At 35.1% G+C, this 16,319-nt stretch overlaps 1 protein-coding gene across 5 annotated transcripts in view; it reads right to left on the bottom strand.

Annotated features, from left to right (window-relative positions):
* LOC106169088 (dynein axonemal heavy chain 5) overlaps nucleotides 1-16,319 on the bottom strand; it is a 60,828-nt gene that overhangs the window by 29,268 nt on the left and 15,241 nt on the right. For 4 of the 5 annotated variants that reach the window (XM_087010972.1, XM_087010973.1, XM_087010974.1 and 1 more), the window contains exons 2-23: nucleotides 13,269-13,403; nucleotides 12,906-12,993; nucleotides 11,470-11,523; nucleotides 10,163-10,323; nucleotides 9,687-9,891; nucleotides 9,263-9,426; nucleotides 8,696-8,872; nucleotides 8,218-8,331; nucleotides 7,838-7,945; nucleotides 7,313-7,622; nucleotides 6,844-6,980; nucleotides 6,331-6,559; nucleotides 5,746-5,924; nucleotides 5,125-5,331; nucleotides 4,695-4,836; nucleotides 4,187-4,362; nucleotides 3,774-3,921; nucleotides 3,234-3,500; nucleotides 2,460-2,902; nucleotides 1,906-2,107; nucleotides 1,318-1,553; nucleotides 705-923 (exon numbers count right to left, since the gene is read on the bottom strand). In XM_087010972.1, the coding sequence (XP_086867098.1) occupies nucleotides 705-923; nucleotides 1,318-1,553; nucleotides 1,906-2,107; nucleotides 2,460-2,902; nucleotides 3,234-3,500; nucleotides 3,774-3,921; nucleotides 4,187-4,362; nucleotides 4,695-4,836; nucleotides 5,125-5,331; nucleotides 5,746-5,924; nucleotides 6,331-6,559; nucleotides 6,844-6,980; nucleotides 7,313-7,622; nucleotides 7,838-7,945; nucleotides 8,218-8,331; nucleotides 8,696-8,872; nucleotides 9,263-9,426; nucleotides 9,687-9,891; nucleotides 10,163-10,323; nucleotides 11,470-11,523; nucleotides 12,906-12,993; nucleotides 13,269-13,403 (4,101 nt within the window). The remainder of the gene's footprint in view (nucleotides 1-704; nucleotides 924-1,317; nucleotides 1,554-1,905; nucleotides 2,108-2,459; nucleotides 2,903-3,233; nucleotides 3,501-3,773; nucleotides 3,922-4,186; nucleotides 4,363-4,694; nucleotides 4,837-5,124; nucleotides 5,332-5,745; nucleotides 5,925-6,330; nucleotides 6,560-6,843; nucleotides 6,981-7,312; nucleotides 7,623-7,837; nucleotides 7,946-8,217; nucleotides 8,332-8,695; nucleotides 8,873-9,262; nucleotides 9,427-9,686; nucleotides 9,892-10,162; nucleotides 10,324-11,469; nucleotides 11,524-12,905; nucleotides 12,994-13,268; nucleotides 13,404-16,319) is intronic. The other variant, XM_087010975.1, reaches the window with a different exon arrangement.

The following is a 16,319-nucleotide window of genomic DNA, read 5'->3' on the forward strand; positions in this document are numbered from 1 at the left end:
ACTCCTTGCTTTATGGATGCGGCATAGAAAGAACAAAGAAAGTCCAACGCATTCAAAATATATCAGCACGTCTTCTTACCCGAACTTCTATGGAGAATCACATGACACCGATATTAAAACAACTTCACTGGCTACCTGTAAACGCCCGGATCTTATTCAAACTTTTAACTCATGCTCATGCGGCTTTTTACGGACTTGCACCAGATTTTATTTGTGATCTTGTATCTCATTACACACCAAACCGTACCTTAAGATCTAAGGATCAATTATTACTAAAACCACAGAACGCAAGACTAAAATCTTTTGGCGAAAAATCATTCCAGTACGCAGCACCACATGAGTGGAATAAATTACCTCTAGACTTGAGAAGCATTAGCTCAGTGAAGGATTTTAAAAAAGCTTTAAAAACATACCTTTTTCACAAATTTTATTAAAGAACATTTTATAACTCGGAAATATTAACTGGGCATCATTATCTTAACTCAGACTATTAAGTCATAATTTTATTAATTCAATTCATCTTACTGTGTTTTAGGTTTTTAGTTTGTAAAGTCTACAGAACATATTTTATGGATTTTAGACTTTAAATAAATATATTATTAAATATATTATTATATTAGAAGCAAGTCATCAAATAAACCATAAATCTTTTACTCTTTACATATATATGTCTTTAAACTTTTCCCTTAAAAACCATGACTTACAGTGGCATAGTCCCCATAGAAGTCCTTACAGTCCTCAGCAAAGACCTGAACATTGTCAATAAGTTCACTACGGAAGTCTGGTTGAATCTTGACAAGATAGTGAGACATCTCCACGGCCTGTGCGTTCATGCGCTCCCACGAGTAGCGAAGTGTGTCCACACGCTCCATCTCCTCACGCTCTACTGGGAGTTCATGTTTTACGAGCATTGCGTAGGACTCCTGTATACAGAGATCAGGGATGTTAGGAAAAAATAAAACATACAAAATGAAAATTTTAAATACAAATCAATCAATACTAAGACAGTTGTACTGAAATACAACCTTAAATACCCTGATAAAAGTGAAAAAAGTTTGATTTAAAAAAAAAAATGCTCTTAACATCTTTCTACAGACTAAAAAAAATTTAATCTACATTCAAACAGTTAAAAAGTTCATCATTTCCATATTTTTTTTACCTTGAGGTAAGACGATTTGACTCTTCATCAAAGAGCCCTGACCACATGACTGACATTAAGTCACACTTTAAAAATGAGTTTCTTCTTTTATCATCATAATACAAGTACTTTTTTCACATTCAAATACTACAAATCTATAAACAAATGCAACAACTTACCTCAATGGGCCCGATATTCATATCAAGTCTGATTTCCTTCTCGCGAATCTCTTTCAGTCCCGCCATGACAAAGCGGATATCATCCAGGTCTTTGATTGGTCGGCTCAGCCTCTTGGTGGTTTCCTCAATGAAGTCGAAGATCTCCTGCATTTCTGTGGCATACTTGTGGTTGCAGGCCTTGCCATAGTGTATCCTCCAGGCCTTGGTCTCAGTGGTCAGACCAAGCTTGAGTTTTTCTAAACATTAGATACATTGGAATTATATTCATATACATATAAAATCACAAAACAGTACAAAATAACAAGTTAATTTGAATGTTTCAAAATTATTTAAAGTTATTTTTTAAATAAACTTATTTTTCCATTTTTTCAGACAGGCCAAGCCAGAAGTAATTGGCTGATGTTTTGAGTAACTGAGATATCAAATGGCTATCGTATCACTAAATGCATATATTGAAAATAATTATTTTTACAATTACAACATTCTTTTCATTCCATGCAAAATAGAAACACTCAATTATCAAAATACAACAGATCCTCTTCACTGAAAACTGTGCTGCCCCCTACAGTCCATTTCTTGCTGACTTACCAGTGTACAGAGCAATGGCGCCCACATCATAGAAGTCTGGCTCAGCATTCACCATGGCTTCCAGCTCATTGTAATGTAAGATCTTTGCCTCAAACTCAGACAGTTTTGGCTCCTGTTTCATAAATTCTTTCAGGTCTTCCTCCATGTCTTTCTCCCAGATCACATGGTAGTGCTTGAAGGTGTCCAGGGCAGTGGTGATTTCCTGGGGATAAGAACAGATTTTTAGATTTATTTTCTTTCTCTTTAATACACCAGGATAAAATTTTTTTTAACATAGTTTCTTTTTTTTACCTCTTTCATTAATTTTATGCACATAAAAATATATATATTTATAATTGCCTGTTATTATCTTATGTGTTAATTAAGCCATTAAAGAAATAAACAAACTAGTAAAAATTTAATGTTTTATATATGTCATTTATGCAATGATATTAAAAATTATTACTATAAAATAATTAAAAAATGAAAAATTGAATTTTATATTAGTAAATCATTATAAAAATTTGAAAAATAATACATATACAAAAATAAAGATAATCAAATAAAGACAGTACCTTCTTGGTGGAGTTAATGGATGTCTGGAGCAGGCCCACCATCTTGGCTACTTCTTTGTTCTCAGACACCTGCTTGTAGTAGTTCTTAGGCTGCTGTTGAACGGTCAAACTGGTCATGCTCTCCCCTGCTTCCAGCCGACCACGGCTACCTCGTCGCCCACCAGCTCCCACATGTGACACCTCGGACGCGGCAATGCTCCCTATGCTTGATCTGCGGTCGTTATGGTGCTCTGAGAACGACCCGGAACGCTCCGTTTTCTTGACCGTCTTCCGACGTTCTTTGCTCCACTGGGCGACGCCCTTAGAAACACTTAGGATGGTTAAGGCCACCTTGTTGACTGTTTGTTGGACCTCGTCCAGAGCTGGCTGCATCACGATGTTGGGAATAGCCAGAACTGCATCTGTCTTGAAGAAAGGACGACTCTTGGTGCTGTCACCCAAATCTGAAATGAGAAATTAAATAAAACCCTACAGAATATGTTGATGATCATAATGTATTATTGTGATAATATACTAAATTCTATATTCATATAAAAATCAAGGATTGTGTTAAATTCTACATTCATATAATTTAGGATAATAACATCATGATATTTCATCAAAGTTATAAGTGCTTTCTTAGTGTGTGCACAACTGTATGTTTCTGCCAACAAATGCAGGGATCATGAAAATATGTCCTAAAATGTCTATACCACTTGATAACTAACAGTCTAATAGTGGAAAAAATAATTTTGAGATATTTCATCAACATTTATACACCTTAGTATCACTTACCAATATAAGACACAGTAGATGATGAAATAATTCTCTTCCTCAGTGACTCCAGGGTGTTTCTCGTCACCTTCAGAAGGGAGTCCAGGTTGCGATGGTTGAAATGGCTCAGGAGCTCCATGGCCGTCTCCTCCATGGATTCACGCATCTCCTTCTTCTTGTTCCTGTGTTTTTTGGCACCCTGGGAAATGGGACGCTGGGAGCCCTGGCGACTTCCTGTCTGGGAGGACCTGGACGGAGTGGGGCTGCCTGCTCTACTGCCCTTCTCACCTGTAGTACAAGCAATAATAAATAAATAAACAAATAAATATAAATAAATAAATAAATAAATAAATAAATAAATAAATAAATAAATAAATAAAATAGGAAAAGTGATTAAAGATAAATAACAAAATATAACAAGAACAACAGTCAAGTAGTATCCACAATAAAATCCATATTACTACTTATAATCAAACTATTAATAAGAATCATAATTATATCAACAGAAGCAATGACACTTATAATCTCTACTGGCTGTGGACAGGTAAACATAAATCTCACCATTCTCATCTTTATCCTCATCCTCCTCTGGCTCAGCCTCTGACTCCTCAGGGCCGAAGTCGCACAACATGTTGATGAGTTCGTTGGCCGCATCTTCCACGTTGATGCTCTTAGAATTGAGAGTGAGGGCACCAGCACTGCACAGTTGCTGAAGAAAATAATATTACCTTATATGTGTGACTAATTATGATTAAGAACCAAACTTCGTTTTTTTCTTATACAAATGCTTTACATGGTACTCTTTATTATTATTTTTTATTGTTATTTTTAGAATTATTTTACAACATTCCAAAATTTTTGAAAAAAATAATGCAGATGAAAAAATTTATGAAAAACTGACTAACAATGGAACATATATGCACACCCATACATAAACACCAACAGAAACACTATAGTAATACAAACACACACACCTGTGTTCTTTGCATGAATTCATCCACAGTCCACGGTACTTCATCAGGAAACTCGCAGAGAGTCGTGGTGCTCATCTCGTGCAAGATGGCGTCAATTCGGAACTCTGTGAGATCATTTGCGCGGTCTATCAGGAGCTCCAGCTCTTCCAGGGCTGCGTAGACATCTTTGACAAATACTAGAAATAAAGAGAATTACCTGATGAGTTCTCAGGTCTTAATTACATTTCTTTAATTACATCTCAAAGTTGTGAAAAGATACCCAATTATCTAATAATTCACTCTTAATAAAAATTAAGGCGAAATTTTGTGATAATTTTCATTTGGATTTGGCATTAATAAAAGCAGCCTTTACAAGCCAAATATCAATCAACCTTTACATTCTGCTGTCATGTTACTTGTTTAATGCATTTATATACTACACAATATGGAGGATATATGAAAATAATAAAATGAATTTAAAAAAAAAGAAATAAATTCAATATTCTGTGTAAAGATGACCAGGTCTTACAATCAATGTTCATGGATGTCCAGGTTAGAGTGGTCAGACCAGGCTCAATCACATCGTCCACTTTGTTGGTGTGGGGGGTCATCAGGGGCTCAAACGACGCAGGGATTTTATCTCGAACACGCTTGTTCTCTGCCAGCATCAGCTAAATAAACAGTAAGATACAAGTTATTTAAAAATAAAATTTTTTAAATGGCAAATTTCACTGAGATTTTTGTCATACAAAGCACACAATTTTATCCACATTAACTTTTTTAATTTGCATTTGTCAGAAAAAAATTGTCTGAAAGATTTTACACTTTAGGCACAAATACATATAAATTGTAACATAAAAAGTTACCTGTAATTTTATATATTAAAATATATTGTTTTAAAGAAATACAAACTGTGCAGAAATAAAATGAAAAGTTTTTACGTGTATATGAAAACTTACAGTGAGCATGTTGTAATTCTCTTTGAACTGCTCCTGCTTGGCGCGCAGATTTTTGGCAGCAGGAGGGATCTCCAGTCCCAGGCGTACCATGCACTCCGTCTCTCTGATTAGGGTGATAATTTGGGGGTCAAAGTTCACGTAGAGCTCTTGGGTCTCTGGGTGACGTACAATGAGGGAGGCTTGGAGACCAGACTTGGCTGCCTCAACCTGATTGGATAATTAAAAATATTCATTTCAGATTTATTTTGGTAGTTGTGTTTTATACAATGACTATGACCCAACTAGTACTACATGTAGCTTAATAAACATGTTACTGGGATAGAATAAAATTCCCTCCCTGTTCTCTTCACTTTTGGCAAGCTCATAACTTTTTCTGTCTCCTATGTGTTTTATTTTTGACAACAGGATTTACAGAATTGTGCTTAAGCTCATCAAGGGGGAAGCACTGCACACCGCAACTGCCAATATCTCAAAAAAGCAAAAATGGAAATAAAACATTTAATTCTCACCTAAAGATAAATAACAGAAACCAATGACACAAAATTGCACTATCCTTTCATTTATATCCTTTCAGTTAATTTGACTAGAATGCCTTTATTAAGTTCTTTATGTCCCACTCACCTGTCTAATCCAGCCCCTGTGATAAAGCACTTCATACTCCAGGAGAACCTTGGCCAGTTTGTTGAAGTTTTTGATGATTCTCTTGGCCTCGGGACCCTGCAGGATGGTGGGGTGCTGCTGGAACACCTCCATTGGTTCCTGGATCCTACGATACAACTGACGCGCCCACGCTATCTTACCTGGAGAAGATGGCAGCAGTTTTATACAACTGAATTGTCATTATTTGTACTTATTCATTATCATGATTTGTAAAGTCTTAATTGTTTTTTTTTTTTACCTTCAATGAATAAATAATTTATGTTATTACTCATGATTGTATGAATTATAAAAAAATGAATGTTAGGGACAAGTCTGTATTCTGAAAAACATTGTTTTATAGATGTGTCTTTAAGTTAAGGTTATAACTATTCACATGTATATCAGTTTAAGTGTCAGAACATGCAACATACAGTTATTTTTCAGTATAGTAGGAGAATTTTTGTTTGCAGAACGTAAATGCTTGGCAAGGTACAAAGAATACAAAGCATCTGATAAAATTACATTTTTCCATTCAATAAATTTGTAATTAATAGCATGTATCCATACCTGCAATTGGTGGGAGATCTCTACCAATAGGAGGCTCTGTCTTATCTCTCTGGTAGGATTTTGAAACACTTTCAATATCTCTGCCGTATTTGTTGAGAATCTTGGCATATTTCTCAGGAATTCCCAGATTTGGGAGATTTAGGCGCTCAAATCTCCTCAGCATCCACAAAGCTCTCGCAGTGCTGGTTATCTTCTCAAAACGTTGGTCCATGAACATGATGATACCGCTCTGAAATATAGAAAAAAATATGAAAATCATTTTAAAAATGACGAATAAACTTGCTGATTTCAGCCATTTAATTTATTTATCTAACTTTATAACATTACCTGTGGAAATCAAACTATTCAACACTAGCAAGACTACTCGTAAAAGGGAACTATGTTACTATGATTTATAGCTATAATTGATTAACTGATGCCTTAAATAGAACAAAAAGGATGCTGCTCATGTAAAAAATTAAAACTTGAAGAATAATTTTTAAGTACCACATGTCCAGTTAAATAAAAACTCACATGAAGTTCTTGAATTTGTCTCTTGAAATCTTCAAAGTCCTGGTCAAAGTCCATCTTTCTCTGGTCCAGGTAGTCGTATGGCTTCTTCTTCAAGGAGGTCACAATCACACTGAACTTGTTGGCCATGATTTCCATACCTGAACAAAAAATTGGAGAAAAATGGGTTGTTTCATTAGTGAAAATATATTTTAGGACTGTTAAGGTCATCAGCCATGTACAAGTGTTATCTTGTGAGAAGTTCTCTTAAAGCAAGAAGTGAAAATTCCATTGAGTGTTACCTTTCAGTTGTCTTCTTATTTGGCAGAAGAAAAACAATTCTTTTTCGAAAAAATTCCTCCATAATTTGGTTTGATACTATGATTTGGCTAAAATGATTCATAAATTCAACTGAAATGATTAAAATTTTTAAATTAAATTTATCCTAAAGTTAACCTGGCACATCTGTCCCATAATGATCTGCGTGCCTCACCTTCAATCTTGGACTCCGCCAAGTGAGAGTACATCTCCATGGTGTTAAACATCTCCGTAATCTTCTTCAACCTCCGCGTAAACGTGTCAAACTTCCCAAAGATGTACATCTCGGAGAACTCGAACTGTCTCTCGTTTGGCATGGTCTCCAACTTCTGCTTTGTGCGCTGAAAGCAGCGCTGGTACTCATCATTCAGTTTGATACAATCCTGGAGCTTCTTGAGGACTTCATCCGTGGCCTGCATCCATATGGTCTCAATACCCCCGCACGTGATGTATCCCTTACAGGCAGTGATCATTTGATTTGTGCACTGAAAGAAAAAAATAATTTGCATAATAGCAACTGGTATGTATAATTACTCCTGCTCAGGAGATTGCTTTTCCTTTGTTGGTTTGTGAATTAACAGCCTAACTCAAAAAGGTATTTATGGATTTTACTCATTTCATCTTAAAACTGACAAAACCTCAATTATACTGCCAATATTCTATTTTTTTCACAGAAAAAGCACTATTTTTGGCATCTCACCTTGACAAAGAGGGAGGTCATTCTCTCAGAGGTGTTGTAATACCTGGATATACTGTGAACCATACGAATAGCATTGATCAGACCTGGGATGGCCTCCAACATTCCAACCTAGAGACAGAGAGGGAAATATTTCTATGAAAAATGTATTTGATGAAAGTTTATGAATGATTGTTTTGATATGTTTTCATATCACTGAATTGCTCAATGTTGTTCTATAAATGCCTTTATTTCACTGTACTTGCTGAACTGTAATTTTTGTAAGAATGTAGTTGTACCTTTTTTTTTTTTTGAAAATGCATAAAAAATAAGGAATTAAGAGCTAAAAATAAAAAAAAAAATTAATAAAAAAATTAATAAATTAATAAATAACATCTACTCACAGGATCACTGTTATAGAGGGGGTCACAGAACTTGTCCAGGGTGTACAGATACTTGACGTTATCTTTGGCCTCATTGGCAGCATCTGTTATTCTGCGATCTAACTCTTGCCATGTCTGGAAAAACCACAAGAGATGGTCACTTTAACAAAACGGAACTTTATTTAACCCAAGATTTAAATTCAAATCAGTGTCTTTCAGTCAAATATAAAAAAAATATGCAAAAGGATCTTTTAATTACAGTAAAGTAACTAAGCAATCCATCCGAAAATGAAAAATTGGGAAAAAAGAAGAAAACATTTACTTGAGAAGCTGACCTTTAAATTGAGATACTTATTTCCAGCTGCTAAAACAGGGTCACCTCTTAACATCTTTTATTTCAGTAACAAGTGACATTCTAAATAATCAAATCACTGGCTTTAAGATACAGGGCACTTCAATCAGAGAAAATGTGTAAGACAAGTAAACATGACATCGGTACCTTAATGGTCTTAGACTTGGCAGCCTGCAGCACTCCCAGGACGGCCTTGACCTCTGGCCCCTTGATCTGGTCCAGCAGATAGTTAAACTTGGACATTCTCTTCTTCCAGTGGTCTAGTTCGGCCCTGGGACCAATGTCGTCTGCCTCCTTCCTCATCTGTTCACTCTCAGCCAGTACCTACAGATGGAGGAAAAAAGATATAATGAATCTTTAATGAATATATGATTTGAAAAGAAAATATACTTTTAAGCATGGTAAATAAAACATGGTATCCAAGGATTTAAAATTATTCTTAACTTGGGTGAAAATACCAGGTGAAGAGTTGATCTTAACAATTATACTATGTCATGTGTCATCAAAAATGTACAGCAAGCTTTTGATTTTAGATATTAGCAAGCTCTTGCACAAAAAAGTAAAAAAAATCACAACATACCCATAAAGATTGTTATTTTTTTAAAAAGTATACTATTTCCATCTATTTACCCCAAAAAGTTGCAGTCCCCTCCCTCCAAAACCCAAGTGCTGTTACCAATACTCCCCCCCCTTTAACACCCCCTGAGCCCTCACCTGTTCTATCTGCTTTATCCAGACAGCTATGGTCTCTTCTATCCCCTCTAAAGCCTCTGTGCTGTTAGCAATGGCCTGAAACTCTGCTGGGGACTGGATCTTGGACAGGTCATACTTCTCACAGGGAGTAAGGTTCACTTTGTCTTCAAGACTCTCCTGGGCTCCTGGGGATAGAAGTCAAGGTTGGATTTTATGTATCTATTAAAAATAATCAGCTGGTTTTATAATTGGTAATTCGTTTTTATGGATCTGTTCAATAATAAGTCATAAAAATATCTTAATTACCAGCCACTACAGATACAAATAAGATCAGATAGTTCACAAAATACAAATTAATCCCAAATACAAACAAATGCTGCAATGATAATTACCTGCTAGTACAGATACAAGCAAGTCCAGATGGCTCATAAAATGCAATAATTACCTGCTAGTACAGATACAAACGAGTCCAGATGGTTCATGAAGTCTGCCTTGACCATGTCTCCAGTCTTGCCCTCCAGCTGCCCCCAGCCTTTCTCCAGACGCTTCAACACCGGGATAAAGATGGTGGTCAGAAGGTACTCAATGGCCGAGAGCAGACCACAGCCGTTGGACTGACCATTGGTCTCCATGACTGTGAAGTTGACCTCCTGGAAGAAAAGAGTCAAATGTTTTATGAATTTTCTGTTTGGAACTGAGTTCTTAAAAGAAAAAGAATAAAACATAATGATTCTTATAACTTTCTATTGCAATAAAGGGACACACAATGACCTTCTGACAGAAAAAGAATCAAACATTATTAATCAATGCCTTTTACTTTCAGTAAAAATCAGGTTAATATATTTCTCCCATAATTCACAAAAAAAAAAAAGAAAAAAGAAGAGGCTACAGGCCTGTCCTTGTTTATTTCCTTCAGCCCACCTGTACAATGTTGGCCTCTGTAATGGCCTTCTTAGGGTCCACTCTGATGAAGAACAGACAGGTACCATGTAAAGGGGTGCTCTTAGCGTCTGCCACAAACACCTTGGGTTTGGACGCCTTCTTGGTCGGCTGCCCTGGGGGGCCCAACCGCATGTGGTCAACTGTTATAATAATTATAATAATAATAATAATAATAATAATAATTTTTTTTGATGGGATTGACCTTTCGGTTAATTCTATAAATTCATTATGTCACAGCAAAGACTGAAGCTGATGTATACTCACATGCTAGTTTTAAATTTTGAAACATTTTGATTTAAACAATTCTACAACAATCTGTGACTATGAAATAATATCAGCACTTCATTACTTTATATAAATATATAGCAAAAAAACAAAAAAAAAAACCCTGCATATTTTTTACCCGAGTTTTTACCAAATATCTAGACATACTGTATTATTATCCCAATCTTAGATTCTTCTAAAACAGACATACATGTAAATGAACCATTTGCTGTATATTTGGAAGTTTGTCACACAAAGTAAGAGTGACAAGATACCAAACCTCCCATCTATGTTCCCACAAGGTGGCAAACACATGTACATTAACAAAACAGATTAGATTTTAATACATAGTTACAAACTAATAGAGGATCTACTAGTATTCATAATAAAACAGAAACATCCCCTTCAAAAGAACAGTAATTCTATCTAAAATGGTAAACAGATGTTTATTTGACCAGTGCTTTAAGAACAGAGTCGCCATGGCAGGTCAGCACTGAAAAAAATCAGGACAGCTATTGGCTGAAGCCAGTTCACGTGAATTAAGGTAAGGAGGAAGCATGGCTTTAAAAGCAAAGCATAGATAAAACTTGGTAAAATGAAGAAAAGTTAAGATATCAAGAAAATGAACACTAAGTATGCAATGTAATGTGTTTGATAACATCTCTGAACATAATTTTGTTATAATACTGTGTAATACTGGTACATACAATTATTTAGTATCAGATGTTAGCATTTTGCATATGCTTAAAAGCAAAACAAACCCAGTCACTAAAGAGATAAATTTTTAGATATTTTCAGGAAAATTTCAAAAGCTGATTAAATATTTATATAGAGGGTTTATAGTCAGCTTCCACAGCTACAAGCACAGAATTTACAGAAACATTTAACTGAATAAGAAATAATACAGATGCTTCAAACATCTCAATCCTACAAATTGAAAAAATGGTTATATAATAATTCTAATTTATGTTAGTTTAACAGTGAAGAAAATGCAAGCAAGGAAATATTGATTCTTGGCCTACTTGCGCCTGACTTGCGCCGAGATTCCTCTTTTGGTAGCTGAAAATCCACAGTCACTTGCAGGAAGAGAAGACAGAAAAAATAAACGTAAATGTTCAACTCTAAAACGTCAGTATTCAAACAATGCATGCAAATTCACTGTTAAATGTTATCAAACAAACTGCTTTTTTAAATGTACTAAAAATAAACATGTGCAAAGGAATAATTCGCACCCTTAACCAAAAAGGCAAAGTAGAAAAGATGCATGCAAAACTCAAAACTAAGCAATTAAACACAAATCATGCAATTTATGTTATTTCATAAATAAATAAATACTGTGCCCTCAAAAGCTCATTAATGTGTGGTTAATATTTCAAAAAAGTGACCAAATGTTGAATACAAAGATAGATTTTTATCTTGAAATCATCCGTGGTTGAAAACACAATGATGAATCTTCTCCATTCTGAACATTAAATATAAATTTAAATAGAACCACTTGCCCCTAAGCAACTTGTCACTTTTTTTTTGCCCACCTTCACCCAAAAAATTTAAGGCTGCAGACAGAGACTTGAAGACTGTGTGGAAGCAAGTGCTCTTGAGAAAAAGCCAATTGCTAAAGCTTCAAAAAACATCTTAGTCCATTCAGTACCAACAAAATCAAACCCTTAAAAACATGAAATAACTGAGTTAAACTAAAACCCAGTTATCAGTGCAGGGCTAGAGTGTACTGTAGAACAAGTTAATCCTTGTTGCCACTATCAATGTTTGCTCTTCGGACTATAAGCTCCTTGAATTTTTAATTAAAATGGAGATTGGGTATTGAGCACTGTTAAAGGTGGGGGACAATCCCTTTGAGTAAACTTGCCCTCGGCTTTTGATTAACTATCCAACATCTGAAAAAACTGTTTCTCACTTTTACTTCCTTTGACTGCAATTTCTTTCAAAAACACAAAAAATCAAATGAAATCATACTAGTACTTTTCTTTCTGCTATATTGTTATGTTTCTATATTTTTTCTGCATTCTTCCTCATCACTAATGGCTATATTTTTCACAGATTGCATGAGGATAAGTTTTTAACTGCTTACTAAATTCAGTTTCAGCAATCATTGCTATCGTGATGCAATTCTAATTCAAATTGTCCTATACCCAAAACAACCTGATGTTGTCCCCTGGATTAAAAAATACTGGGCATTTAGCCTGAAAAAAGTAAGCGTTACGGACACTGCGAAATACTAACGATAGTATTTAACTAGCATAACTAGCCACCAGAGGGAGCCATGTACTAGTACCACCACCGCCATTTTGGGATCTACGTCTTTCATATCAGACAATGATGTGAATGTGACTAATGTGTGGTAGATAGAAACCTTCACCCAAGATATGTGCTTAATTTTATCCTGAAAATCCTGAAAATAAAACTGTCAAGAAATTGTTACACATTTTTGTTCTGTTCTTACCTCCATCTTTTTCAAGGTCGGGTTCTTGGTAGAAAAATGTCAGATGATTTGTGCCGTCTGCACAGAAGAAGTCATCCATCATTTCAATCTGGAAATGGAAAAAAAAATATTGAAAAGGTTGAGGAGAAAGTTCAACCTTTTTTCATCAGTCAACTATTGACACCTTTCTTGGTTGAAATTAACTTTTTTTTTCTCTGAGCTTTCCAAATGAACTGATAAGCAAATGGCAATAATCAATGTATTAATCAATATATCATCTTGATTTAGTATAATACTTATAATAACATGAAAAATAATCTGTCAATGCCAAAAAATATTTTTCTGAAAAAAAAAAAAAATAAATAAATCTAGCGGTTAACTAACCTGTTTCCCCTCCAGAATGGCGTCCTCCACCTCATTCCTCTCAAGTCCCAGGCGGTCAGCCACAGTGACCAGCATGTAGTAATGGCGGTCATCTAGCTTGGCTCGCCTTGCCTCGCGCTCCTCCTTTAGTCTTTGCTGTAATGGTGAGAGAGAAATGTTCTATATAGATTGTTAATTTGATTGGTTTTGTGGAAGTGACAGAAAGTACTGTTAATTAATGGAGAATATCATGGAGCCTTGAACTGTATGGCAGGACTGAGATGAAATGAAGAAAATGTGTTGTAAGATGGGCTAGTGGTATGTAGCTGCCTTCTGTGAGTGTCCTCGTTTTCTCTCTGCTGTCAGTAGACCTGGAAACCATGTTATTAGTATATGTATGACATGGCTTATCTTCCACATAGTTTTTTATTACTACCCTACAACTATTTTTCCTCTAAACTCAACTACAACAGTGAAAAGTAAAATAAACAGTTTCACACTGGATCATATTGACACAGTATGTTATGTAAATAAATAAATAAATAAATAAATAAATAAACATAAGTCATTTCTCTCACCTGAAAAGAAGTAACACATATCACAGAGGAAGATTTTCTCTGCTTAGAGTCCATGAAAACCTCCTCTAAATCAGAACCTAGAGCACTTTCACAATGATACACGTATCTCCAAGTATAACATGTATATGCTAGACACCAAAGTCTAAAGGGAGCTACGTCAATTTGCAGTGTTAATTAATTCTTTAATGGATAAATCACTTCCAATTATGTTTTACAACTCACAGGTAATTCCTTACTATAACATCCTAAAGACTGTACTGTATCTGAATAAATTAAAATCTAATCAAAAATGAAGGAGAGACATAAAGACATAAAGACTGATATTACTCCTATTTACTTCATCAGGTACTAAATAAATATTTTACCAGAACTAAGCTTTACAAGTGACAGGGGGAAGACCCATTTACCAATCTGAAGAATGTATTCTTAAATAAAACAAACCCCCTAACTTTATTTTTGTTTTAAATTCATATGCCCTGCCTCATTATATAACTTTCGTATTGTTAAAATAACAATAATAATAATAATAATAATAAATCTAACTGTTTGATAAAAAGAGGATGAATAACAACATGTAAGCCACACATTGAAGTACAGTATACAAAACAGCTGATGAAAAATTCAATGACTAGCCCATATGACTTATAATGGAGCCTATGTAATGCCCTTCTAAGAATAAATTAGTACCCGGAGCATTTAACGTCACATTAAGTATTGTTGAGGTTATAAGGGTACGAGGAACAGCGTGAACGGTCAACACATTACACTTCAACTCTGCCCCTCGGCTCACTGAGTCAAGTGATAACGAGATTGTATATATCACCCTTCTGAGTGGACGACCAATTTATATTAGATTAATCTGCTTTTCATGTTAGAAACAACTATTGTTGTCACGCACTTAATCCTGGTTACCAAGATTGAAAAAATCAATTGCCGATGTTTATAGGGACGTGAATTGAGAAAGTTAATCTCTACTTGAAGTGTCAAAATTGCAGCTTTAGCTTCAAAGTGAGAACGGAAATTAATAAGGAGCTTACTCGTAAATTGACACTTGTGACAAGGAGTTCAAAAGAAATGGTTATTAGATGTGTGATAGGGGAATAAAGGATCCTGAATGGGAGTCAGTGTAGCCATATTCCGCTCACTATTACTGCTGATAAGCGCGTCAAATGAAATGTCGAAATGAATACTCACACCTCGAGTTGTATTTGGAGGCGCAATTATGTATCTGTCTTCTGGAACACTTTCTGGGGACACAACTGATGTTTTTCAAAATAAGGAATCAAAAGGGATCCCATTTTGGGAGTAATGTAATAACCATAATAAAAGTGAAATACAAGGTACAACTGTAAGAATAAAATGCAGTTTACAGATATTGTGATTTTTAAAATTTATAAGTAAACACAATTTAAGCAACTATGGAGATTAACCCTAATTTTTCATTTCTGAGATGTTCTTAGCACATCACTTGATATAACCAATAAAAAATTATAAGAGTATACATAATTGTCAAATATATCAAAAGACTTACTTTGTATTCAGAAATTTCCCGTTTGGTTATCACAGATGAAGATATCATTCTGATTCTGCAAATTTTAGATGACTGTAAAAGGTCTTAAATTCCTTATCATCTTTAAAGAGAAAACCTCTCAACTTTTAAAACTTCCCTTCTTCTTTGCATGGACTAGCTAAAAAGCAATGATCTTGTTTCTCAATAAGTCCACAATTCAAAATTACTTCTTTTACTCTAGAAATGAAATTCCATCCCAATCCGGAAAACATAGAGAGTAATGAATTTGCTTCCAAACTGCTTCTTATAGGTTTCTCTTTTAAATCTCTAATTTCAGCTTGAAAATGGCAAAATGTCAAATCCCACGGAAGATCCTAGTGCTCTGGTATGAATTCCACAAAAGTTCTAATGATGTGACACTTTTCACAAACACTTCCCAGGCTGTAATCTCCAACATTTAAAAACAAGCCTCACAACTAGAGATATCGCCAGTCATAAACAAATATCCCACAATCCTCGGAAACTACTGCACATTATTCCTCAACGGACACGCTAATTAGCCTTATCGAGTAAATCCCCGACTACATATCTGGATCACATAAACTCAGTCAGCAGAAGTTTGGGCTGCTGTAACTTGGCAATCACTTTAGTCGTCATTAAACAATCTAATCCCCTGTTTGCCCTCATCTCTCCGCAATCAATCCTCAATCATCCCGTCCAATCAAAATGACCGCTGACACCAGAGACTCAAGGAGATTAAACAGTGTCACTGCTAGTGACATTGGCGACCTCTAGTGGGAGTAAGTTCAAAATGAACTAAGCACTACACAGAGTACGCATTATTTCAATTTCAATTTATATTTCTGTACTGGTACATTAATGAGATTATATGTAACCATACCTTCCCATTACTGTGATTTCCAAGGAGATGTGATCATATTGTTATCAAATCAAGATTCGAAATAAAACAGCTACAATGTACTA

The sequence above is a fragment of the Lingula anatina genome, chromosome 4 (genome assembly GCF_051362555.1).
Source record: "Lingula anatina isolate TDL-2025a chromosome 4, LinAna3.0, whole genome shotgun sequence".
Lineage (NCBI taxonomy): Eukaryota > Metazoa > Brachiopoda > Lingulata > Lingulida > Lingulidae > Lingula > Lingula anatina.